General features: G+C 61.8%; 1 protein-coding gene across 1 annotated transcript; it reads right to left on the bottom strand.

The window, feature by feature from the left end:
- Positions 1 to 332: 332 nt before the first annotated feature.
- On the bottom strand, positions 333 to 24,195 carry RAB20 (RAB20, member RAS oncogene family). Its single transcript, XM_070048579.2, has 2 exons — positions 23,783 to 24,195; positions 333 to 1,255 (listed from the first exon to the last, which is right to left on the bottom strand). Exons 1-2 carry the CDS (start codon positions 23,952 to 23,954, stop codon positions 744 to 746), a joined length of 684 nt encoding a protein of 227 aa, XP_069904680.1. The 5' UTR covers positions 23,955 to 24,195; the 3' UTR covers positions 333 to 743.
- Between the last annotated feature and the right edge of the window lie 3,175 nt (positions 24,196 to 27,370).

The following is a 27,370-nucleotide window of genomic DNA, read 5'->3' as shown; positions in this document are numbered from 1 at the left end:
CTCCCATGGGGTGCAGGGCCCAAGCACTTGGGCCATCCTCCACTGCACTCCCTGGCCACAGCAGAGAGCTGGCCTGGAAGAGGGGCAACCGGGACAGAACCCGGTGCCCCGACTGGGACTAGAACCCGGTGTGCCGGCGCCACTAGGCGGAGGATTAGCCTAGTGAGCCGTGGCGCCGGCCTCAAATAAACAAATCTTTAAAAAGCCTCCCAGACTCCCGGCCATCTCCCTGCCAGCAGTCCCAGGAGCAGCAACAGAGCCACAGCCACACGTCCTCAACACCAGGGCTGCCCAAGATCCTTTTTTTTTTTTTTTCAATTAGAAAAAATATATATTTTCAATAAATTTTTTAATCTTCAGATACAAGAATTTTTTCATGAAAAATATTGATTACTTATATGTCTCCCTGTTTAATTATCAAATATTATATAAATATCTATAAACTGAATGAAGAATCAGAGGCAGTCACATGCTAATGACGCGTGCAGCCCACGCTGCTCCAGACAATGGAACCAACAAGCGGAGAATCGCTTGCAACACACTGAGATCCAAGTGCCCAAAGGGAGGGTCAGAGGTCACCAGAGGCAAGGGCAATGTCCAGGAAGAAGGACGCAGAAGTGGGCAGTGTGGTCACAGCAAGGGCGCGGGAGGGGCGCCTGCACACCGCAGCCCCTCAGCCCCGCCATGAGCCACCCACAGTCCCTCCCGTGTGACTGCCTGCCCGCCGTGCTCCGGGTCGGGGGTCAGGCACAGCAGCCCGACTTGGTCCGTGCAGGCGGCTTACAACTAGCGATGTCCACCGTCTGAGCCGGCCCCTCTGCCCGCTGCCGCCCAATCACGGGCACCACCATGTCGAACAAGGACTCGAACAGCAGGTCCACGTTGTAGCCCGTCTTGGCGCTGGTCTCGAAGCACATCTGCTCGGCGGCCGGCGCGTCCTCCTCGGCCAGCATCTTGTACTTCAAGATCTTCTTATAAAGGGCCACCGCGTCCTCCGGCTGCACCTGCCTGGGCACCCTGGGCAGGGCACAGCCGTCGGCGGCCTCCTCCCCACTCTCCCCGGCCCCGTCCGCCGTGAGGTCCACCTTGTTCCCCACGATGGCAAAGAGGCAGTCCTTGCTGGCCGTGTCCGTGAGGCCCAGGAACCGCTCCTCCAGCTCCACCAGGCTCTGCAGGTGGCTCACGTCATAGGTGAGGACGACGGCCACGGCGCCCCGGCAGTACATGGAGCCCAGGCCGTGGAACTGCTCCCGCCCTGGAAGGAAGACAGGGAACAAACAGGTCAGCGACCTCTCGCCCAGGCCTCGCCCACTGGCCACACCCCACCCCAAAGGAATGGTGACCCCAGGAAGAGATCAAGACACCGATGTCCAGGACCGGGAGGTGACTGACTAAGGCCCCGTATCCAATCAGAAGCCTCCCCAGGCCCCAGGTGACCAAGCAGGGCCCCCTACTTCAAGCCAGAAGCCGACCTGGAAGCCCAGGCCCCCAAGTCCAGGTGCAGCAGCCTCCCTGCCACGCTGGGAGCCGGCAGCCCTGGGTCCCCAGGGAGCTTCTCCCCCACAACCTGGTCACTACACGAGGCAGGGCACGGCCCACAGCCAGTGCCACCTCCTGCTCCAAGGTGCGCTCTGCACCCCTCCCCCCGCCCACAGCCACAGCCAAGCTCAAGGAGACCAGGTCAGGGTACCCAGGTCCCCAAGCCTACAGACAGATGATAAACACCACAGGTCCCACTCTACACACTTCCTATCTGAACATAGGGCCAGATTTAACAACACGCTCCCCAGAGACAGGACACACCCAGCACACCCCTTCCCCGCCCCCCCCCCCCACACACACGGCACTCCCGCGGCCTCCCGCAGGGCTGCCCCTAGGCACCTGTGGAGCCAGGGCCTGCGCACCCCCAGGCTGTGAGCAGCGGCCCTGTCCCAGGCGTGCGTGGCCTCCCCAGGCCTCGCTCTTCGGCAGGCACTGCGGACGTGACACCGGGCGACTGCCCTCCGTCCTCATCCTCGCAATCACAAGGTCAATGCCCGGCCTGCGAGACGGGCAGAGGACGCAGCGGCCGTGCCGTGCTCCGTCACTCCCGGGGAACAGCCAGTGCAGCTCTGTTTGCACAAAGGAGCTCAGACTGGGCTCCCCACACAGCCCCGACTTTCCAGCACACGAGACTCTGTGACCGTTCCCAAAGACCACGCTCGTGCACAGCAAAAGCCACGCGGGCACGCGGCTCTCCCAGGGCTGCCTCCTGGGGCTGTGCCGAGGCTCTTAGCCTCCGAGGCCGTGAGCCTGGCAGGGTTCCAGGGCCCTGGGCCGAGGAGAAGACGTCTTCCCCGCCTTCCAGGTGCAGCTTGGCCATTCCTCCTGCCATGAATGGGCGCGGGAACCTGCAGACACAGGAGCAGCCACGCTCACCCCGCAGCCGCCCGGCCGCCCTCGGCTCACCCCCGAGGGTCACAGGAACACCACACCACCCTCACAGCAGCCCCTGGCCCTGCCCCACCGGCTCACTTTGTAACGCGTTGACAAACACACACACACACACACCAGTCAATTTTTAAACAGCTTCTGCCGACTGTACCGCAGCACACCTGGTCGTGTTCAGGAAAGGGGTGCCAAGGGGTCCCCCTCAAAGCTCCCTTGGCCCCTGGAACACGGACAGAAGGGATGACACCGACACACACATGTTCACACACAGCGGCGTCTTGGCCGGCCAACAGCCAAAAAGCACAACCAACTTCCAGGCCACGCCCAGCCTGCAGAAGGGACCAGACTCTCGTAGGGCAGGCTCCTGGCTCTGCAGGACGGTCACCACTGGCGAGAGGGGCCCGGGAGAGCCGGCACAGAGCTGCGGAGCCGGGCTGCCCCACGGGTCTCCCCCGGAAAGCCGCCAGTGCTGTCCTGAGTGACGCAGAGCCCAGCCAGGCGCCCTGAAGGCCCGAGGTGGGAACTGCCAGGCCCCCGCCCCCTCCTGGCAGGGGTGTGGTGAGCACCAGCGCCCTGGAATTCAACACCCTCCTGCCTTAGGCACGCCAGGAAGCCCAGTCCCACACTGAGGACAGAGGACCAAAATTGCAAGTCCCGTCCAGGGTGAGCCGCCACCCCCAGGATGGAGGATGATCTCCGGGGGGAAACGCCATGGAAACAGCAAGGCCCCTATACAGACAGAGAGGAAGAAGACCCCTCCCACGGCCCCCGCAGCACCCCAGCTGTGAGCTCTCAGCTGCATCAGGAGCTTCCGGTAGCAAGGCGCTGCCAGCTCCTGCCCACAAGACCCCAGACAGCGGCGGGGCCACAGCACCGGAACGATCCCCCGCTCTGGCTGCCGGGGCTCTGCCCGAGGCCGTCTCCTTTCCAGACACAAACGCCCCATCCAGCCTTCAAGCACGAGGGTTCAGGTCAGGGTTAGCACAGAAGAAGTAACAGTAATACTGAGGGAATGTCGGAGCGACCAAGGCAAGTGGGAGCACAAGAGCCCACACCTCCCGAGACAGGGGGCAACAGGAATTACTGCTCCCCTCAGACCCTGTCGCCTGAACCTGCACAGGCAACCCTGTGACCCCCCCACCCACACAGAGCAACCCTGTGACCCCCACCAACCTCACAGACCAACCCTGTGACCCCACCACCCACACAGACCAACCCTGTGACCCCCACCATCCACACAGACCAACCCTGAGACTCCACCACCCACACAGACCAACCCTGTGACCCCCCCACCCACACAGACCAACCCTGTGACCCCACCACCCACACAGACCAACCCTGTGACCCCCCCACCCACACAGACCAACCCTGTGACCCCACCACCCACACAGACCAACCATGTGACCCCCCCACCCACACAGACCAACCCTGTGACCCCCCCACCCACACAGACCAGCCCTGTGACCCCACCACCCACACAGACCAACCCTGTGACCCCCACCACCCACACAGACCAACCCTGTGACCTCCCACCACCCACTAAGACCAACCCTGTGACCCCCACCACCCACACAGACCAACCCTGTGACCCCACCACCCACACAGACCAACCCTGTGACCCCCCCACCCACACAGACCAACCATGTGACCTCCCACCACCCACTAAGACCAACCCTGTGACCTCCCACCAACCACACAGACCAACCCTGTGACCCCACCACCCACACAGACCAACCATGTGACCTCCCACCACCCACTAAGACCAACCCTGTGACCCCACCACCCACACAGACCAACCCTGTGACCCCCACCACCCACACAGACCAACCCTGTGACCTCCCACCACCCACTAAGACCAACCCTGTGACCCCCACCACCCACACAGACCAACCCTGTGACCCCACCACCCACACAGACCAACCCTGTGACCCCCCCACCCACACAGACCAACCATGTGACCTCCCACCACCCACTAAGACCAACCCTGTGACCTCCCACCAACCACACAGACCAACCCTGTGACCCCACCACCCACACAGACCAACCATGTGACCTCCCACCACCCACTAAGACCAACCCTGTGACCCCCACCACGCACACAGACCAACCCTGTGACCCCGTACCACCCACACAGACCAACCCTGTGACCCCCACCACCCACACAGACCAACCCTGTGACCCCACCAACCACACAGACCAACCCTGTGACCCCCCACCAACCACACTAGACCAACCCTGTGACCCCCCCACCAACCACACAGACCAACCCTGTGACCCCCACCACCCACACAGACCAACCCTGTGACCCCCACCAACCACACAGACCAACCCTGTGACCCCCATCACCCACACAGACCAACCCTGTGACCCCCCCCACCACCACCCACACAGACAAACCCTGTGACCCCCACCACCCACAAACCAACCCTGTGACCCCCACCAACCACACAGACCAACCCTGTGACCCTACCACCCACACAGACCAACCCTGTGACCCCCCACCACCCACACAGACCAACCCTGTGACCCCCCCACCCCACCACCCACACAGACCAACCCTGTGACCCCCACCACCCACAGACCAACCCTGTGACCCCCACCACCCACACAGACCAACCCTGTGACCCCACCACCCACACAGACCAACCCTGTGACCCCCCACCAACCACACAGACCAACCCTGTGACCCCCACCAACCACACAGACCAACCCTGTGACCCCCACCACCCACAGACCAACCCTGTGACCCCCACCACCCACACAGACCAACCCTGTGACCCCACCACCCACACAGACCAACCCTGTGACCCCCCACCACCCACTAAGACCAACCCTGTGACCCCCCACCACCCACACAGACCAACCCTGTGACCCCCACCACCCACAGACCAACCCTGTGACCCCCACCACCCACACAGACCAACCCTGTGACTCCCACCACCCACAGACCAACCCTGTGACCACCCACACAGACCAACCCTGTGACCCCCCACCACCACACAGACCAACCCTGTGACCCCCACCAACCACACAGACCAACCCTGTGACACCCACCAACATACAGAGCAACCCTGTGACCCCCCACCAACCACACAGACCAACCCTGTGACCTCCACCACCCACACAGACCAACCCTGTGACACCCACCACCCACAGACCAACCCTGTGACCCCCCACCAACCACACAGACCAACCCTGTGACCCCCACCACCCACAGACCAACCCTGTGACCCCACCACCCACACAGACCAACCCTGTGACCCCCCACCAACCACACAGACCAACCCTGTGACCCCCCACCACCCACACAGACCAACCCTGTGACCCCACCCACCCACACAGACCAGCCTTGTGACCCCCACCAACCACACAGACCAACCCTGTGACCCCACCACCCACACAGACCAACCCTGTGACCCCCACCACCCACACAGAGCAACCCTGTGACCCCCACCACCCACAGACCAACCCTGTGACCCCCACCAACCACACAGACCAACCCTGTGACCCCCACACCAACCACACAGACCAACCCTGTGACCCCCCACCAACCACACAGACCAACCCTGTGACCCCCCACCAACCACACAGACCAACCCTATGACACCCACCAACACACAGACCAACCCTGTGACCCCCCACCTACCACACAGACCAACCCCGTGACCCCCCCACCACCCACACAGACCAACCCTGTGACCCCACCACCAACCACACAGTCCAGCCCTGTGACCCCCCACCAACCACACAGACCAACCCTGTGACCCCCCCACCAACCACACAGACCAACCCTGTGACCCCCACCAACCACACAGACCAATCCTGTGACCCCCACCAACCACAGAGACCAACCCTGTGACCCCCACCACCCACACAGACCAGCCCTGTGACCCCCCACCACCCACACAGACCAGCCCTGTGACCCCCCACCACCCACACAGACCAACCCTGTGACCCCCACCAACCACACAGACCAACCCTGTGACCCCTCACTAACCACACAGACCAACCCTGTGACCCCCCACCACCCACACAGACCAACCCTGTGACCCCCCACCACCCACACAGACCAACTCTGTGACCCCCCACCAACCACACAGACCAACTCTGTGACACACACAAAGGTCAAGTCACCAACGCTCACCCTCCTGCACTTGGCTTGGCCAAATTCACCATGTTTGAACGCACGGCTAACAGGCGGTTGTGAACAGGCACCGGCCACTGGCGAACCCTGGATGCCAGCCCTGCCCCACCCAGAGCATCAAGTTCCTTCCACCAAGGAGGGCCGGCGCTGGGCATCCCACGGGTGCCCCACGGCGACCGAGCGGGCTCGCGTCTCTCTCGCGTCTTTCTTGAACCTGGGTCCCTAAGTGCCAAGGCCAAAGCTGCAGGAATTCCCGCCACCTCCTTTACGCGCCTTCCCTGGAGAATTCATGAAACCACCTCACGATCCGATTCTGGGGATGCCAGAGCACCGGGCTGGCCCGGACCCAAATGGGAGAAATCTCAAACTTGCTCTGGTTCAGTCAGCGCGGCCACGGCTCAGAGCGGCCCAGCCCTGACGGAGGCTGGAGGTGGAGCCTGGACGCCCACAGGGGCCTCACCGGGACTGGAGGCAGGGGACGGGCCCCCAGGCCTCACCAGAACTGGAGGCAGGGGATGGGCCCCCAGGCCTCACCGAGACTGGAGGCAGGGGACTGGCCCCAGGCCTCACAGGGACTGGAGGCAGGGGACTGGCCCCCAGGCCTCACCGGGACTGGAGGCAGGGGACTGGCCCCAGGCCTCACAGGGACTGGAGGCAGGGGACTGGCCCCCAGGCGAGCGGCCCCACCCCTCCGGGACATCACAGCCTCCCCTTCTTGTCTCGGGCTGTGCTCAGTGCAGCGTGGCTGGGAGAACTTGTCCGGGACCTGGGTTAGCCTTGTCCAGGAATTGCAACCTGTCTACACAGCACACCCAGATGTGACGTGCTGAGCTTCATGTCACCAACACGGTTCAGGCCGGACTCCGTGGCCACGCCTCCAGTATATAGTCAGGCACACAGCTGGGGAAGCCACCGGTCCACACAAACTGACCAGGCGCCTGCCAGCGAGTCTGGAGCAGCTCGGGGTGGGCCAGCCGCAGTGGGGCAGGTCCACCAGTGGCCTGGCTCTCATGGTGTCCACTCCTGGCGAGTGGCGTGGGCTCTGCCCAGGCAGGGAAAGGAGCTGGACCAGACGCCGTCCTGGGGAGTCTGCAGACGACCTCCACAGGCCCCTCCCTGAACCAGGAGGCAGCACCGTGACGTGGCCTCCCCCCACACCCTGTTCACAGAGGGAAACCGAGGCACGGAATGGAGCAGGCTGTGGGCCTCAGACACAGAGAGGGCGGGAGCCCAGATGAGCACTCCAGCTCCAGGCCACCCAGGGGTCCTGTCTGAGCACCCACGGTGACAGCGGCACCCTGGGCATCCGCAGGTAGCTCCTTATGGCAGGAGAAATTCCATCGCCAGCTGCCCTCTCGGAACACAGCTCACATTCCCAGGGTTCCAAGAAGTAGGAGGGACCCAGCCTGCGGCTGCCACCTGCTACCCGGGCGTGGGGGTGGGGGAGGAGACACAGGGGACCGAGGGACCACATTCAAATCCTACTGTGTGCACCTGGGCGAGTCACCAAGCCACTTGGAGTCTTGGTTTCCCAACCACGATAACGTACACAGCACCTGCCCGGGGACGGCTGAATAACCAGCATTAGCTGGCAGGTAACCTTGGCACTGTGCCTGCTGGGTGCCGAGCCCGTGAGCGGGAGCCAAACCGGTCGTGAGTCGGGTTCCTCCCACACCTAAGCAGGGACCCCGATGCACCCTCCCTTAGCACACATCCACGCCAGCTCCCGTGCCCGCCACCCGCCAACCCCGTACAAGTGTCGCTCTCAGATCACGACCCTGTCCCCAGACCCTCGGGCACTCCGTCGTGAGGCCGTCCAGTGGGGCTGGGGGCCCTCAGACATGGTAGAACGTTCTCCCCCCGCAGGCTGCCGGCTGTAGCTGGACAGCGTCTCCCTACCGATAGTTTCTTGTGCTGGGAGTGAGATCCTGCGGCTTTAATCACTCCGCCGGGTTAGCTACAACTCCACCCAAAGCTAGCAGAGGCAGGGCTGGGCCCCCAGAGAGACCCCCGCTATCTCCAGGAGCCCCAGAAGTTTTTATTCTGTCTACTAAAAGTTTTTATTTCTACACTAAGCTGAGGAAAAGAGACTTGCTCCGGCAACCGCCCTCCCCGCCCCCACCGCCCCTGCATCCGGGAACCTGCCCTCCACTGCCGCACAGGGATCAGGGTGATGAAAACAGCCCAGAGCCGGCTCCAGAAAAACAGCCGTGCACAGCCCACGCCGGGCCAGGCGGCCGCGTCACTGGGACTTGCCCGGCTCTGTCCTCGGCCTCCAAGGCCACACGGCCACCTGCTGCCTGCCTCCCGTTTGTTCAAGCAGCCCAGGACAGCTGAAAGCTTGGGACGGCCATAGGAAGAGACCAGGGTCCAACCCTGGTCACATTTCACACACAGAGCAGGTGAGACTATTAAACAGCCCCGCCCCGCCCCCATCTGTAGAGTGAAGGAGGAGAGATCCACCTCTCTCTGTGCCTTCAAATAGACCAGCCTGCAGGATTCTCCCAGAGCAGAGGAAATCCTACTGAGAGCCACAGCCGTCCTGCAGGTTCACTCCCCGGGGAAGGCCACCCACCTGCCTGGCCGCCTGCCCGCCTGCCTGCCTGCACACCCACCTGCCTGCCTGCCCACCTGCCTGCCTGCACACCCACCTGCCCACCTGCCCACCTGCCCGGGGCTTCTCAGCTGTCAGCTGGGCGTGTGGCCCCGCAGTTAAGACACCACCTCCCACATCAGAGTGCCTGGGTTCCAGTCCCAGCCCCTGACCCTGACTCCGGCTTCCTGCAAAGCACACCCTGGGAGGCGGCCGGAGACGGCTCAATGATGGCACAGGTGGTCCCAGCAGCCCATCTACCCAGCCACCGTTGGTCCGTCCATGGAAGCCCCAGTTCTCTCCATAAACACAGCAGCAGGGCCTTGGTGCCAGCAAGGTGTGCACAGCTTGGGGGTGAGGAAGGCCAAACCTACCAGGACCACCAGGGCCACACTTCCCACACACGCAGCAGGAGGCCACACGACCACACATCCCGGGCAGGGAGGGGTGGCGGGAAGGGGGCGGTTCAGGAGCTGGAAGCGTCACCTCCCCCACTGTCTACTTCTCATTCCACTGCACTCACCTTGCCGGTCCCCTCCCCAGTGCCAACCCGGTCAGGGGACTCCCTGGCCCAACTCCCAGCTGCCCAGCAGGCTTCCAGACAGGCGTGAGTGTGGACCACCCACCAGGGCCCCAGTCCTCCCCACCAGCGCCCAACGAGCAAAGACTAGCACCTTCCAAGGGGGACGTGGGACACCCGTCTGGGGGTGTCCCTTAGTGGGGTGGGGGCCGCACAGGGGGCGGAGACACACCAAGGAGCAGGCCTTCTCCGGGATTGAAGTCATCGCCATTCTCTTTTGTTCTTAATTTTTGCTCCATAAACGAGGGGATTTCCAAGGATTCCACCTAAGGAGCTTCTGCAGGTGCCAGTCGGCAAGGGACCCTAAACCCCAGGACCAGTGTCGCCACGAGACAGCGAGACAGAGGCCAGAGTGACGAGGCCACAGGCCTAGGAATGCCAGAGGCTCCCAGGAGCCGAGGGGGGGCCTGGGACGGGGCCTCCCTCCCCAGAGCCTGCAGGGGGTGCGGCCCAGCTGACGCCCTGAGCTCAGACCTGCCGCCCCCAAGCCGGGAGGGCAGAAACTGCTGTCTCGGGCCATCCGTCTGCGGCACTCTGTGCCCTAGAATCAAACCACCTTCCAGACCCTCCCCAACCCAAGCCCCACCTCCTCCCGGCTACAGTCCTCCACTGTGGACAGACAGGAGACTCACGGGGAGCCTCAGACCAGGGCAGGGGGCTCAGAACCGCAGGGAACAGCTGGACGGTGGCCCTGTCACCCCCAGGCACTGCGCCTGCCCTGTCGCCTCACCTGGCCCCACACTGGCAGCTGCTGGCCTGACGTTCCTGCTGGACGCCCGGCCAGGTGCTATCAGATCAGCACTCCCAGCATCCTCCTGGGCCCCTCGGGGCCTCAGATCCTCGTCAGCTGGGCTCAAAGTCCCTCCCCAAGGTGACCCTGGCCTCCTCCCCCACGTCCGGGCCTGGCACGGCCTTGGGGTCCTTTCCAGGTTGTCCCACAGCCCAGGCTCAGGCGACTTAGCCTAATCAGCCGGGACTTGTTGACTTATTCACCCTCAGCCCCTATTCCGGTAACCCACGGCCCCACAACAAGGACAGACACACGGGGACCCTTGCCCGCGGACAGGGGCCAGGGATCTGACCACGGGGCCTGGCCCTGCTGACACATGACCCCAGCCCTCCAGCCCCCTGCACGATGGGCGAGGACGCCTCTGGGGCTTTAAGCCACCCGGCTTGTGGGACCCAGGGGAGCACACACACCCACGGAGGCACAAGCAGGGCCAGGGGCCTCCACCACCAGGGACCAAGAGTCCAGGACCGAACAAGAACTAAGGGTTCCTCCTCCCACGTCCCCGGGGCAGGGGTGAGCTGGCCGAGAGAAGCCTCTGCTTCCTGCTCCCCACGGCCAGCGGGAGAGCTGGGCAGCTCTGAACTGCAGTGACCGGGCCAAATGCAGAAGCAGATAAGACTAAGCCAGTTCCCCTGACACCACAGCCATCCCAGCAAACCCCGGGCAAAGAGGAGGCGCCTCCCGGGCCCAAGTCAGCAAAACTCGCTTCCTGAAAACAGGTCCACAGCACAGAGGTCACAGGACGGCGACACCGCTGACCACTCCGCTGCTTCTCCCTGGGCCGGATGCCAGCAGTGTGAGGGCCCCGCCCGCTCCAGCCAGGAGTGCACGGTGAGAATCCAGCCGTCCAAGCCGGGGCCGCTCTCTCCCTATAAACACGTGGAGGAAGCAAAGGTAACCGCTGAGGGACCACAGTGAAGTCGAGAGTTCTGGTCCCCTCCTCCTGCTGGGTGACGGGCACTGTCTCTCCTTCCCCGCGCTCCACCAGCTGCCGCAGATGCCCTAGACGGGTCGAGGGGGCCAGCTCTGGACACGCCCCCGCCAGTCAGGCTCTCCAGAGCAACGGAGGGTCTCTAAAGTCCACCCAAACCAGAACGGGATCCGGCCAGTGCTTTCCAAAGCAGCCGCACCCTGACAAGTCTCAATCGAGAACCCCCAGGAGGGGGCGCTGTGGTGCAGGGTTAAGCTCCCCTTGGGACGCCTGCACGCCACACTGAGCTCCTGGGATCGGGTCCGGGCGCCTCCATGCCAGGTCCAGCTCCTGTTCACGCACACCCTGCAGGCGGCAGGCGATGGCTCCAGTACTTGGGCCCATGTGGGAGACCCAGATGCTGTGTCTGGCTCCTGGCTTTAGCCTGGTCCAGCCCCAGCTGTCGTAGGCCTCTGGGGAGTGAACCAGCAGATGGATGGAGATCTCTTTAAATAAAAATAACTTAAAGAATTTTCAAAAAAGGACAAATATTGACTCTCAAACAGAACACAATGTAAACACGCATTAAGGAGAGAGGTGGCAGACGCTGTCCCCAGCCCACAGACGTCCGTGTGCCCGGCAGGTGCACGCCGGTGACTTCATCAGAAATGCGCTACACTGGACTTCAGAATGTTTGCCCTGCACTTACCTTTTCCTTCCATGTTTTCCAGGAACTTCTTAACAAACCCGCGTACAGGACACAGAGAAACAAGCTGGGTGGATGTGCGAATGGAGGCCTGGCTGCCTTGCACAGAAACCCACCACCCCAGCCTCACAGCCAAGTTCAGCCCCCAGGCGACTGTGTCCTAGGCCCCCTCCTCACCCCGCACCCACCCTGCCCTGGGATCCCAGAAGGGGGCCTCTCTGCTCTCCCCAGCGCCCTCCCAGCAAGCTCGCCCAGCGTCTGACTGGGGGGGGGGGGGGCGCTCAGGAGAGGCGCAGGATAAACGTGAGCAAACACACACACGCACGCGCACGCACACGCACACACGCTCACGCCCTCGCAACCTGGCAGAGGCAGCCCGGGGCCGGCTCTGCGGAGGGAAGACGTGCCCGGGACAGACGTGCAAGACGACAGCTCAGCCCAGAATGGACAGTGAGTCAGTGTGAGGCAGGGAAGGTCTCATCTCCACCGAGCAGGGCAGCGTGATGAATAGCAGGGTCTGAGAGTGGTCTCCAAGACACAGCCTCCGACGCTCAGCGAGGGACTGAGCCCGCTGCCCACTGCCAAGCAGCCGATGGCGCCAACGCCATCAGAGTTCCACATGCCACAGAAACACCACGGGTGAACCGGGCTGCACGCAGAGACGGAGACAACGCGTGCTGCAGAACACGGCAAGTAAACGTGGAACTGGAATCAGACCCTGAACAACCCCAGCGCTCATTCCTTACCCACCAGCGAAGCCGATGCACGGGACAGAGCTCCGGAGCCCCCAGCTCTCTCTACAGAGACTCCCTGAGCCGTGCCTGTTGGCGTCCAGCTTAGGCTTCATAGCCAACCCTGTAAATGAGGCTGTGACCACAAGACGACGGAGGTGTGGAGACAGAAAGCACAGCGTCCCCGTATTGTAGAAAGAAGTCCCCAGAGGGTTTACCTAAGAAAAGCCTGCTGGCTCCCAAGGCGGCCAGGAGCAGAGGGTGGCTGCTCCCACCACGAGACGCACTGCGACACCGCACGCTCCTCCCTGGGTACCAACACGTCTCGGTGACTCGGCAGACGCAGCGCAGCCACAGGACACCAGGGCTCACTCACCAAGGACACCCAGAGACAGGGCAGCGAGTCCAGGGAGACCAGCCCTGTCGCCCAGCGCTCGCCCACTCTCTACAAACAGGAACGCTCAGATCGGGATGGCATTAACCACGCTTTAATCCCAGGTGATGGACGATGGCCCTGGCTGGCGCTGACGCCAGGGCCATTGTCCATCACCTGGGATTAAAGCGTGGTTAACGCCATCCCAATCTGAGTGTTCCTGTTAGCTACGAAACAGCCGAGGAGAGGAGAGCAGGTGCTCATTGCAAAGCACAGAGCAAGGAGCCAGGCGACGTGGCCAGGACACCACGTTCCTCCTGATCCAACACTTGGAGTCTCACAGCTCAAGGCAGCGCAGCTGGTGAAGCCAGACCATCACTCTGATTTTCACGGTTGGATGTGCCGGCGCTGGCACGATGCACCCCCCACCATGCAGGGACCAGGGGCGGCCTCCACGGCCAGCACTCTGACCACACGAGGGACCAGGGGCGGCCTCCACGGCCAGCACTCTGACCACCACAAGGGACCGGGGGTGACCTCCACAGCCAGCACTCTGACCACCACGAGGGACCAGGGGTGACCTCCACAGCCAGCACTCTGACCACACGAGGGACCAGGGGCGGCCTCCACGGCCAGCACTCTGACCACCACGAGGGACCAGGGGCGGCCTCCACGGCCAGCACTCTGACCACCATGGAGGAAGACATTCCAAAGAGCTGGGAGGGGGTTGCACTGTTCCCAGCACTGCGGATAGAGATGGACACACTGAGTCGTCTAATTAGATCATTACCCACAATGCATGCAACATGGAGACCTCACGTGACACCCTGAAAACACACAGGTACAATCAGGCGTCAAACTTTTTTTTTTTTTAATTAAAAAAAAAAAAAGAAAAAGGGCTGACTATGATGCTACGGAACTGAAACACAGCCTTCAAATGTGCAGATCACAGCTTCTGAGTTCTCGTCCCCAAGTTGCAAAGGTGATAGGAAAGTAGCGCCCAAAGCAGCCACAGAAGAGAGAGAAAAGAAACATCAACTGGTGCCCCAGGAGACCTGAGCCCTGAGGGAAGGGGTGCCCCCGCCCAGGCCCCTCCCCGGCCACGCCCACCCAAAGCAGCCTTACAAATAACCATGGAGCATCTCTGGCAGAAAGGCCTTTTGTTCCTGGGTTTAGATTCCTCCCTTCCCAGCTCACGCCCACGGGCTCTGAGGGCAGAGGCGGGCTGTAGCCAGGTCTCCCACACAGGGGAGGGTCTTGGGGAACAAAGGTGGCCTTCAAGCACCAGGGGAGGAATCCTTAGCACAAACAGTGAGCCCGCCCCCTCTGCCAAAGGCAGATAGGAAATCAGGACCCATAAGCTGGTAACTGTGAGAGAGGCCAGGAGAACCAGAAGTTGCAAAGTCAGCTCTGCTAAGACCGCTGAGAGTTAACCCCTACACGGCGGAGCTTCCAGGCCGGCACCAACAGTGAACAGGCAAAGCGGACTAGGAAATGCTGGGCCACCTGGGTGAGCGTTCAAAAAGAAGGAAACTTAACCACAACCTGCACCATTTACAGAAATTAACTCAAGGCCGGCGCCGCAGCTCACTAGGCTAATCCTCCACCTGCAGCGCCGGCACACCAGGTTCTAGTCCCGGTTGGGGTGCCAGATTCTATCCCGGTTGCTCCTCTTCCAGGCCAGCTCTCTGCTGTGGCCCGGGAGTGCAGTGGAGGATGGCCCAAGTACTTGGGCCCTGCACCCCATGGGAGACCAGGAGAAGCACCTGGCTCCTGGCTTCGGATTAGCGCAGTGCACCAGCTGTAGCGGCCATTTGGGGGGTGAACCAACAAAAAGGAAGACCTTTCTCTCTGTCTAACTCTACCGGTAAAAAAATAAAAAAATAAGAAATAAAAAAAACTCAAATGCATCACAAACCCAAAGGCAAATCCTAAAACCATAAGACTTCTATGAGAAAACAGAAGAGAAAGCCCATCACTTTGGGCTAAGTGAAGAATTCTTACATCACAGAACAGATAAGCCGGATCGCATCAAATCGCAGACTTCAAATGAGACTGAGAGAAACCAGCCAGAAATCATAGATTTGATCATTTGTGTCGGAAATACAAAGAGAAGTCTCAAAACTCAGTTGTAACGAGGCAAAGAGCGTATGACAAAATGGCAAAAAAAAAAAAAATTGCAATCAACTTCCCCAAGAAGATAACCAGACACAAATGAGCAGGTGACCAGACACGGGACATGTGTGTGGACACGCCCATCACCGCACAGTCACCACCAGAGTGGCTGATTTTAAAGACAAGATGGCGGGCCACGACGTGGAGCAACCTGGATGTTCACGCACCCCGCACCCCTGGGGGTGAGGAGAATGGCACAGCCCCAGGGGAATACCATCCGCCGCTTCCTACCCAATCACCAGGCAATCCCGACTCCCACTGTGCCGTAACTCACCCACCAGATGAAAACCGAGGGTCCCGCCAAACCTCTGAGTGTTTACGGTGGCGTTACCCATAATCACCAAACCCCGAACAACAAAACGTCCACCAGCTGGTGAGTGGACAGACACCTGTGGTACACCCAGGCCAGTCAGTAAACACCTGTACCCCACAAGGCCGGATGGCAACAGACCTCAAGTCGGTCTCAGGTACATCCTGTGAGCGAAGGCCACCTGAGGATGCTCCCATCTGTGCCCTTCTAGAAAAGATAGAACTCCAGGGGCCGAGGACAGGCCAGCACCACCCAGCAGGCCAGGGTGACTAAGAAGGGACACTGGGTTTTTCAAGTCTGGAAACAGTTTGTATCTTGACTACGCTGGTTGTTTCACAATTGCCCGTTTGCCAAAACTCACAACCACATGCTACAAAAGTGAAACTTAGAGCACATCAATAAATCCCATTTCCATCCCATAAAACTTAGACTCTAAAACATCCCAGCCAGGAGCCAGCAGCACGATGCAGCTGGTTAAGCCTCTGCAACACTGGCATCCCATATGGTCGCTGGTTTGAGTCCCGGCTGCTCCACTTCCAATCCGGCTCCCTGCTAATGCACCTGAGAAAGCAGCAGAAGACGGCCCAAGTGCTTGGGCCCTGCACCCACAGGGTAGACCCAGAGGAAGCTCCTGGCTCCTGGCTCCTGGCTCCTGGCTCCAGCCACTGTGGCCATTTGGGGAGTGAACCAGCAGATGGAAGATTTATTTATCTTTCCTTCTTTCTTAATAGTTTCAAATAAATAAATCTTACACACACACAATTTTGCCAAAGACAAAAACAGCTATTATCTATACAAAACCTACTGCCATAGCACAAAGGGTTAAGCCATATGGAGGTGCTGGCTGGGGTACCAGCTGCTCTGCTTCTTACGAGTGTGCCTGGGAGGCAGAGCATGGCCAAGGACGTGGGTCTCTGACAGCCACACGGGAGACCCGGAAGGAGTCCTGGCTCCTGACTTCCACCTGTTCCAGCCCTGGCAGCTGTGGAGTCTTTGGAGAACAAGCCAGGGGATGGAAGCTCTCTCTCCTCTCTCTCTCTCTCCCCTCTCTCTCTCTCCATCTCTTTCCATCTCTCTCTCTCTCTCTCTCTCTCTCCATCTCTCTCTCTCCATCACTCTGCCTTTCAAATAAACAAATCGATCTTAAAAACAGACCCCAAAAAATCATATAGCTGATTTTAGAACTATAACACCAAAAGCTTTCGAAATCCACGTGGGAAAATGAAATTTTAAGAACCTCCTAGGTTTGCCAGATAGCACGAGACACTCTTCTGCGTAGGTTAAACAAACAGCAGGTACGAGGCTGGAATCGGCACTGGGCACGCCTTTCTCGTGGGAGCCAGGCTGGAGGCTGCGGACGCCACAGCGAGAAGCGCGTGGATTTTCCTCATCGTGGCTTTTGCCACTGGAGAAATGCGCCATTTCCTCCTGGCTCCCTGGCCTCAGGGGAGCAGTCTGCAGTCCTTTCTGGTGGTGTTCCTCTGGTTCCTCGTCTGTGGTTTTCAGCAGTTGGAGTCTTGCCCTCGGTTTCTCTGGGTTTGTCCCACTCGTGGTTTCCTCGGCTTCTTGAGCGGCAAGAGGATGGCTTTGCAGAGGCTGGGAAGTTCCCGCCATGGCTTCCCCTGTGCCTTTCAGCTCTGCCCGCCCTCCCTCCCTCCCGGAGGGTGAGAGGCTCGTGTTCAGCCTCGTGTCTGTTCCTGCGTTATCGTCACTCCTTCCCTCTCCCCTCATTCTGCCGCTGAGTTCGCTCACTGAGCCTTCTACTTTGGTTACTGTATTTTCCAGCTCAGAGATTTCCATTCAGCTCTTTACGTCTTCCACGGTGGCTGCTGCCTCTGACCCCTTCTGAGCAGGCGCCGGGGGCTGGGAAGGCTCTGCCTCTTCACTGATGGAGGCAAAAGTCCCCACTTGGCCACACTGACACCCAACGGGGCCCTCATGACTGCTGCTGGGGGACGGCCCCGGCTCCCCGCTCTGTTGGGACTGCACCTTTGTGGGAAGCGGGGGGCCACTCAGTTGGGACTGCACCTTTGTGGGAAGCGGGGGGCCACATGGAGCCTGGTGAGCTGTGGCCCGGGCTCCCTGCTCGCTCACCGAGCTGGTTTGTTCTGTAGCGCTTGGCGGGGATCCACTGGTTTTGACTCAGTTTTCTGTCCTGCTGCACTGCCCACATCCTGGGCCTCCGTCCAGGGAGCAGGCTTTGCCTTCGCTTTATCTGTGCCCTTGGCTGTTTCTGGACTTCTAGCTTCTTCCACTCCAACTGTGGGGGTTGGAGGGAGAAACAGAACCCAGGGACCCCTGCCCCATGCGCCTTCAGGGCTCCAGGTTCCCAGGGCGGGAGGGGCAGGTTTGCCCTGCCCTCCCCCCACATACACAGGGGTTTGACACCCCTTTGTGGATGACACCCAAGCTTTGTGTCTGTCACTAGCAGGAGGCTCCCTGTGTGCTGTTCCTGGTCCCCACACAGATATGTAATACTCACACTGCTCTCCCACATCGAGCCACTGAAGAGCCGGCTGGCAGGACACCGCGACACCAACGCCCACACCCGCACCCGCGTGCCCTGGTCCGCCTGCTCTCGGCAGCTCACGTCAAGGCCGATGCATGGTTTTACCACTCAGAGCGACTGCGTCATTCAGAGAACAAAACCACTTAGCACAGCCACTAAGATCTTCCCCACTGCTTCCAACACTTTCATTCAGCACAGACTCAGTGCAAAACACGTCTGAGGGGACAACGCTACGGCGAGCCCAGGAGTGGGCGAACCCAGGGTGTTCGTCAACCAGAAGAAGGACAGACAGGGAGGAGGAGCAGACCAAGCTGCACAAGGTGACCTTGCACAGGGCTGGCAGGAAGGAGCGACTCCCCCCTCGCCGCAGCGGCCAAGGAATGTCCACGTGCACAGCGACATTCAAAGGAGAAAAATCCAGCCGGACATTCCGGGAGAGGACGTGCCCAGAGACGGAGGAGCCGCGAGTGCGGACGGCGGGAGGACAGGGCCTGCGTGACAAACGGGAAACAGCGCGCCGGGCCAAGGGACGCTGATGCACGGGGGACGCGAGGGCACGGAACCGGGAAGGGCTGGGCAGACGTCCTGACCCAGAGCCCAGCAGAGCGGTCAGGAAGGTTGGGATCTGCCCGGGCCAGCAAGACCCTGAGCTGGCGTCACTGCAGGGTGAAAGCAGCAGTCTAAGCGGGTGTGCGCCTCGAGCCAGCCCGGCTCCTGTCCCGTGGAAGGAAGCTGTCTCGTTCTAAGAAGCTCCCCTCGCGCAGGAGGGGCTCGTTCTGCCGGCAGCTGGGAGCTAACTGTCCAGACAGCGTACAGATAAGGGGGCACGAAGTCATCTCCCAGGGGCCAGCAACGTGGCTGCTCCACTTCCGGTCCAGCTCCCGGTTGGTGCACCTGGGAGGCAGCGGAGACCAGCCTGAGTGCCTGGGGCCCTACCACCCACGGGGGCGGCCTGGATGGCGCTCCAGGCTCCTGGCATTGGCCTGGCCCAGCTCTGGCTGTTGAAGCCATTTGGCGAGTGAACCAGCAGACAGAAGATCCGTGGATCTCTCTCTCCATCTCCCTCTCTGTAACTCTGCCTTTGAAATAGAGAGAGAGAGAGAGAGAGAGAGAGGGAGGGAGGGAGGGAGGGAGGGAGAGGGAGAGAGGGAGGGAGGGGGGAGGGGGAGAGGGGAGGGAGGGGGGAGGGGGAGGGAGGAATAATGATCTTTGGAGGTGTTCGGTGGGCTCTGCGTTCAGTCAGCAAACACAGTCTTCCCACATCAGTTCTGTTTCTCCTGAATCCACCACCACTCACGAGGCTTAAATAACCTCCCCTGCCCCAGGACCCCGGGGCGCCCTTCAGAAGGCCCAGGGCTGAGCCTCCGGGCCAGGGAACCACACACAGGCAGCCGCGGTGCTTGGAAATGAGCGCCTCGTCCCCTTGCCGATTGCTGATTCACAGCCGTGGTTCCCCCAGCTGTCCTCACGCCATTTCCAGGTGCAGGCCACCGTTTCTGGGCCATAAAGCAGAGGAATTCTGTCAAGGAGGCCCTGGAGCGAGGTACCCGTGCAAAGTCCAGCAGAGATAAGTACAGGGCCCCCGGGGGTGCCGTGTGGCTCCGCTCCCCTCCCCCTGGGGCAGCTCAGTGTGGGCTTGTGCAGTAGAGCGAGTCTAACTGAGCACCAGTCTCTCCCAGAAGCCTCTGCACCTGTCACGTGCCGCCAGCTGCAGGCCAGGACGCCACCTGGAGCTCTCTCAAGGCGTTTTGAGCATGTGGTCCCCGCAGGCATGGAGAGAGCCGTTCTCCAGGGTCATCCACAGCCTGGCCACAACGCCTACAGCCAGGGCGCCTGGGCCCCACCCCCACCCAGGAGCGCTGCCCAGGGGCTGGCGCTTCTGTGTGCAGTGGAAGGAGAGGTGGGGGACCCGGGCCACTGCACTGGCATCTCGCTCTGCTCCGACAGCAGCAGGGCCCGGGACAGCACAGGGGACCACAGGAGATGGTGGCCAGATCTATGGAGACTTCATGCCCGGGACCCCAGCATCCTCTTCTGCCTCCATCAGGGTTGTCCCAGCGGAGAGAAAGTTCCTAAAGCAACGACTCCGGCGCTCAGACCAGGCTCAAGAGCGTGGTACTCAGAGCAAAGCAGCGGCGTCCTCCCCTGCAGAGCCCAGCGTGGGCTCCCAGGGGGCCTGACACCCTACAGCCAGCACCAGCCTCTCCTCGCAGGCCTTGGACGTCCGGCTTTGGCGGGGAAGGAGTGGCTCCTCTGAGAAACCCCCCCCACCCGGGGCCTGAGCCCATCCCCTGAGACCTGGCCTCACCACGAGGTACGGGGGAGCGAGGGGCACAGTCCTAGCCCCGCAGCCACCCGTGTCCTCTCTGGAAGACTCCATCTCCATGGGACAGTGCCCGTGTCCCCTCTGGAAGACTCCATCTCCATGGGACAGTGCCTCTCGGGGGCCCCAGGCGAGAACTAGCAGGGACACGATGTGACAGTCCCCCCTCCCCCCAGGGCCACCGCAGGCGACCCCTCCTCAGGCTGCGTGGCCCTTCACCAGTGTCCCTGGCCAGCTCCTCACCCACCCACCTGTCCCCAGGCCCCAGCTACCAAGGACACCGGTGACACTGAGGATGACACCAGAGCCGGGACCTCCGGGCGGGGACCAGACAGGGACTGAGCAGCGCCGCTCAGCCGGAACTCTGCTTTGTGTGCACGGACCAGGTCTTCCGGGGAGCCCAGGGCCCTGCATCAGTGAGTGACCGCTGCTGGGGCTCAGGCCACCCCCCCACTCGCCCCCTATCACAGGACTATTTAAGGGGCCCTTCTGAGAGCTCTGGTCCCTCCGTGACCCAGGTTCCAGCGCTAGGCACGGGCACAGCCACCCAGAGCTGGAGACGACGGCTTCCCCAGCATCGGCACACCGTGCTTCCTCGTGGCACACGCTGTGCCCAGAACCCGGCCTGCGTTAGCTCACTGGGGGCTAACCTCGCTCAGGTGTTTGCTGGACAGGCCGAGAGCAGGGAGCTGGCCACAGAGCCGGCGACTCCGGTAGGTTAAATGGCTCTCCAAAGACAGCCCAAGCCCTGGGACCTGTGGCGACACCGCGAGCAGGGACTGCTCATCGGCCAGCCTTCAGACCAGAGTGTGGATGTCAACACTGCTGCTCGGGGCTGGACGCCGTGGCACGGCGGGCGAAGCGGCCACTCGGGACACCCACCTCCCACAGAGCTCGGGTTCAGTCCCAGGTGCTTCGCACGTCTGATCCAGCTTCCTGCTAACGTGCCTGGGAGGCAACAGATGACGGCCGAGTGCTTGGGTTTCTGTCCTTTTCCCGAGAGACATGGATGGAGTCCCTGGCTCCTGGCTTTGGCCAGGCCCGGGCCTGGCTGTGAATGAACCAGCGGATGGAAGATTCTTCTGTCTCTCCCTGTCTCTCTGTCATTCTGCCTTTCAAATAAATAAATAAATCTTTAAAAACACATACACGGCTGCTGAAGTCTCAGGTGGGAACGAGGAGTGTGCTGGAGAAGGGACAGGGGTCCGGGAGCCCCCGAGTGGCCCTTCGCGCCGCCGGGAAGCAACAGCGCGCCGAAGCCGGCTATCGAGCCCCCAGCAGGTGCCGAAGGTGCAGCCTGGTTTCTCCTGCTGTTCACGTGAACGTGTGGGGGAGACAGATTCGGGGGAGAACCATGGATCAAGCAGGAACAGGACCGAGAGCTGGGAACTCAGCCATCGATGTTGGCACGCGGAGACCCGGTGCCAGGAGCGCTGTGCCGTGGTGACTCGGAGCGAGCCCAGAGCCACAGCACGCCGTCACACAGAGGGCTCTCTGAAGACCCAGCCGTGCAGCGCTGCCCATCACAGGCTGACCTCCAGTCCCCAAAGGCCTGCATCCACGCCCCAGGCAAACAGTCTCTGCTGTGTTAGCAGCACAGGAGGCGAACTCCGCAACCTGGGATCCCGCCTTCGCGGGGCAGCGCTGGGGACGCAAACAAGTGAGGAGGACAAAGACAGCCTCCCGGGGTCTCTATCAGCACGCAGGTCACTTCTCACTGCCCCGCTGCATTTTCTCCAAAAGCCATCATCAGGTGAGAGGTGGCATCACTGCCTTCCTTGTCTCCCCTCCTCACCCCCGACCCTTCCGGAGCCAGACACCCGTGGAGCAGGGACCAAGTCTGTCCGGCTCCGTCCACTGCCACAGAACCAGGGCGTGTGGCCGAGTCTGGCTCGCAGGAGGAGCTGCGTTTCCCCTCCCTGCCGCCAGCAGCGTTGTGTTCACCGTGTTCTACGGCTCCCACAGACGGGAGGCAGGAGCTGCTCTCTGGGCAGCCGCCTGTTACTGCCTGGGCTGGAAGCAAACCAAGCGCAGTGGACACCAAACACCCCAGCATCCTGCCCCCTTGGCGAGGACCGGGGGTGACACCGGCACAAAGCCAGGAGAGGCGCTGGGTGCAGGCAGAGCCGCTGGTCGCCCGCTGCGGGGTTACAGGCAGCCCGGGGTGGAACACACACTCCGACCTCCCACGCCGGCTTCCATCCTACGCCGACACCTTCCACCCACTTCCACACTCGCCACACCTGCCCCACCTCATGTTTACCAAAGGCAGGACGACAGCGCTCACGCTCAGCTCGCCCTCCCCTGCGGAGGATGCGAAATCACAGTGAAAACACCTGGAAAAGCAGCGCCTGTGGGACAGGGCTGTGGGACAGGGCTGTGGAGGAGGGGAGAGCAGAGCCGGAACGCAAAGTCCTCCCGGTCAGCACCACCCAGAAGGTGCCCCATGACCCCAGAGCCCGGTGCAGAGGCACAGGGGTGACCCAGCCTCAGAGCGGGTGTGCTCAGCAGGTGGGGGGTGCACACAGGAGCCAGGGACACCTGCTGCTTCGGGTTCCAGGAATGAGTCGGCCACCGCCAGGAAATGAGTCGTGGAGGGGGAGGGGGTGAGGGTAGGGAAGGAGTCAACAGCTCCAAGACGTCCCAGCACCAGGGTCACAGTCCTTCCTCTGTCACGGCCCCGAAGGCGACTGACACAGTGACCAAAGTGAAACCGCGACTCCACACCTCTAGACTCATCACCCCAGTCCCAGAAACACCCGACAGAGGCCAGCTCGGGGTCCCCGCCCCCCAACCAAGATGGCCAGCCCTGCAGCCAGTGGAGCAGGCAGTGGCCAGAGCCAGGGTACCGCACAGCGGCGATCCCGCTCCACCTGACTTCGGGAGCCAGCACCCCAGCCTCCCCGGGGGGTCAGAGAAGGAGCTGCGGCGGTGGGGAAACCAACCTCCCACAGCCTGGGGGCCACACCGGAGGAGGAGCCCCACCCTCGCTGCCTCCCGTTTCTGGCTCAACTTAGGGTACAAAGTGAACCGCGAGCTTGAGCCAAGACCCTCTGGGTTGTACTTCTGGAAAAAAAAATAAAGTAAAAATCACAAAGACCGCAGGTGCCACACGCTGCTCACCCCAAGCCCGCACGAGCTGGGGCCGAGGCACCAGGGCGCAGGGGCGCTCGCTCCGGCCCGCCCCCGGCCCCCCGAGCCGCCTCACCTGCCGTGTCCCAGATGGACAGGTTGTAGGAGCGCCACTGCTTCAGGTAGAAGGCGCCGCCCACCGTGCTGACCGTGTCGGGGAAGCGCCGCTCCATGTAGCGCTGCAGCAGCGACGTCTTGCCCACGCTCATGTCCCCCAGCAGCACGATCTTCCCGTCCGGCTTGCGCATGGCCCCGGAGCGCGGGGAGCCGGCGCCCGCCCCCGGACTTCTCCCCGGGCCGCCCCGGCCAGCTGCGCGCCCGCCGAGCCGCAGGTCTGAGCTCCGACTCCGGACCGCTGCAGGGCGGAAAACGAAAGTGCGTCTCCGCCCCGCCTGCCCGGGCTGACCTCCGGCGGAGGGCAGGCCCGCCGGCGGCTTTTCCCAGGGTGGCCGCGGGCGCTGTCCGGCCAGATCCTCCCCGCCTACCTGCGCTGGCGTGACCCAGGTGCCCTTAGTCCCTGCAAAGGCAGACGGGACCAGGTGTCCCCCTGGGCCAGGCAGAAACAGCAAATCCCAGCACAGGGCGCCTGGGGCCAGCCCTGCCAGGGGCCCTCACCAGCAGGGGCCCCTGCTCCTGCGGGGGCCTGGCTCCTGCCCAACAGGACTGGGGCGAGGTCAGCAGGGCCAGGCTGGGGGCACGGGCCTGAACATGCAGGGCTCCCTGCCCTCCAGCGATCTGCAAGGACCCGGCTGTAGCTAACCCAGGCCGCAGGGTTCAAGCGGGCAGTGACGTGAGCCGGGACGCCGCCAGCAGACCAGGTGTTCAAACTCAGGTCCACAGGCAGAGCCCACGTGCAAGGCCGCGAGGGGAGGCAGGTGTGGGCACTCGACCTGACTTCGCAGGCCGCATCACTCCTGCCGGCTGGCGGGCGGCAGTGACCGGCGAGGCCGCACGGGGCGTTCTGCAGTGCGGGGCCTGGAGCCGGCTCTCCCTGCCACAGGGGCCTCTGATCCCCGCATACTACACAGGGAGGGGGCAGACCGGTCTCCTCTCTCCTCCTTCCCGGCACGGTCAAGCTTCTCATCCAGCGGCCTCCCTGCAGGCCCAGGGGCGCTTCGGCTTCTGGGCGGACTTGCACGTGGCTGCCCCTTCCCCCCGCGACGTCTCTCGGGTGCACGGGGCCTGACCCTCCCTCTTCTCACCTGGGGTCTGGGCCTTTGTTTCGGAAGAACATTTGAGGTGCCGAGGATGGCGTCACCGACACGGCTGCCCCCACACCTCTGCGGGGTCTTGCAAGGCGTTAACGGCGGAGGTGGGGGCGGGGAATGGGAGGGGACAGACAGGGGACGCTGTGCGTTCCGGAGTATGAACCCCGGGAGACCCTGCAGACCCTCCTCCTGTCCCCACGCTGCCCCGCCCCCTCACCTGTGGCCAGTGTAGGGGTCAGAGCCGCTCTCCCCCAAGGCTGGTACCAAGGTATCAGCTGATTTTGAGGCCGGGTGGGTGGGGGTGCCACAGAGGCTACATTAAATTTCAGGCACGCGCGGCCCACCAGGACCCACCAGGAACGAGATGGAGCGGCTGGAAGGAGCCGTTGGTGGTCTGTGCCGCGGTCCTGTGGGATCCGCCAGCCTTGCACGCAGCTGGGGTCGCACTGCAGCCGGGTGGAAGCGCAGCCCCTCCCACACTCGCTCCTCCGAGGGTCTCCTGGCACAGCCCGCCCACGCCCACGGGGGCCCAGCGGAGACAGAACTAGAAGAGCGGCAGAAATGATGAAGGCTCGCGGGGCTGGAGAGGCTGGTCAGCCTCGGACCGTCACAGTCAGCTGTCGCGCTGGTCCCCATAAACAGGTGCAGCTGTCCACTTTAAAAGCTTTCGAAAGACGACGTAGGGCCGGCAATGTGGCAAAGCAGATTAGGCTGCTGCTAACTCGGCGGCGTCCCATGTGGAGCCAGTGTAAGTCCTAGCCACGCACCCGGGAAGGCAGGAGACCACGGCCCACGTGCTTGGGCCCTGCCACCCACGTGGGACACGGGGATGGAGCTCCTGGCTTTGGCCTGGCCCAGCCCCCGCTGTTGTGGCCATTAAGCGCTCTCTCAGTCTCTCTCTCTCTCTCTCTCTCTCTCTCTCTCTCTCTGCCTCTCCTCTCTCTGTGTAAGTCTTTCAAATAAATAAATCTTAAAAAAAAAAAAAAGAGTGGTGCAACTCCTCCCTCCCTAGGTGGGGGGACTGGCGGAACAGTGTACCCGTCTTTTTTTTTCCACTTTATTTGGAGAGGCAGAGAGGCTGACTGAGACAGAGGGAGCTCTGCACCCCCAAATGCCTGCAACAGGCAGGCCTGGACCGGGCTGCAGCCAGGAGAGTAGGATCTAATCCAGGTTTCTCGTGTGGACGCAGAGACAACTCTGAGCCATGGCCCGCTGCCCGCCAGGCGCACAGCAGCAGGAGGCTGGAATCTATAGCGGAGCCAGGACTCGACCCAGGCACTCTGGCCTGGAATGCAGGCACCCCAAGGGCATCTCATTAATTAATTTATTTGAGAGGGAGAGTTACAGACAGAGAAAGGGAGAGACAGAGAGAGGTCCGCTGGTTCACTCCCCAAATGACTGCAACAGCCGGAGCTGCGCTGATCCAAAGCCAGGAGCTTCTTCCGGGTCTCCCACATGGGTGCAGGGGCCCAAGGACTTGGGCCATCTTCCACTGCTTTCCCAGGCCATAGCAGAGAGCTGGATCAGAAGTGGAGCAGCTGGGACTTGAACCGGTGCCCCTATGGGATGCTGGTACTGTAGGCAGAGGCTTAGCCCCCAAGGCATCTTAATCGCTGCACCGGAAGCTTGCCCCTGCAGCCATCATTAGTCCAGCACGAGTCTAATACTCGTGTGCAAGGCTTTAACCCATGTGGTATGGTTGGAGGGAGGGGCTTGGCTTTATTTTTGTGCTATGATATGGAAATGAAACTGCCCTGATACATTTGTGACAGAGCCCCTGCTTTCTCACTGACCTGTGTCTTGCTTCTGCTGCGGAAGTGCTACTCAGCACACAGGTGCACGTCTGGCCCTCCCACCTGCCCCGCTGCTAGACTCACCCTGGACGGCATCTCGCCGCCCTGGTGGTAGGTAGGTAACGACTTAGAACAGTAGGGCAGATTCCCCCTATTCATCTTTGACTAACTCACCTCGGTTATATCTGAGATTTCATTCTTCCACATGAATTTCAGAATCAATTCTTCTTGTTCTATAAAATATACACACAGAGAGAAATGAATAAAATTGGGGAGAATTGACATGTTTACATGTGAACATTTCCCATCCATGAGCATGGTATACTCCTCCGTGTATCCAGCAGGTGTTCCAGGCGCCCTTGCAATGCCCAGCTCCTCCCTCCCGCGGGTGGCCCTCCCAGCTCCCGGGCGGTGGAGTGGCTCAGAACCCCTAGGGACATCTCTGGCTGTGGTGCACTGTCCCCTTCTCAGCAGGCCCTATTGGTCAACAAGCACTGGGAGGAGGCCCGGGGGGGCCAGTGCAGCCAGCGGGTTCACGGTGCACAGTGGGTGCTGGTGCTCAGTCTGTCCGTAGGTTAATAGACACGTGGTCACCTGCCTGCCCCCTTCACGGCAGGGCTGGGGGACAGAAGGCCTCTCCAGCCCTAGCCCAGCACCAGGCAC

Source organism: Oryctolagus cuniculus, chromosome 9, assembly GCF_051225735.1.
Source record: "Oryctolagus cuniculus isolate XC-2025 breed Fujian yellow rabbit chromosome 9, ASM5122573v1, whole genome shotgun sequence".
NCBI classification, from domain to species: Eukaryota; Metazoa; Chordata; class Mammalia; order Lagomorpha; family Leporidae; genus Oryctolagus; species Oryctolagus cuniculus.
This window is presented reverse-complemented; position numbering and strand designations above follow the sequence as displayed.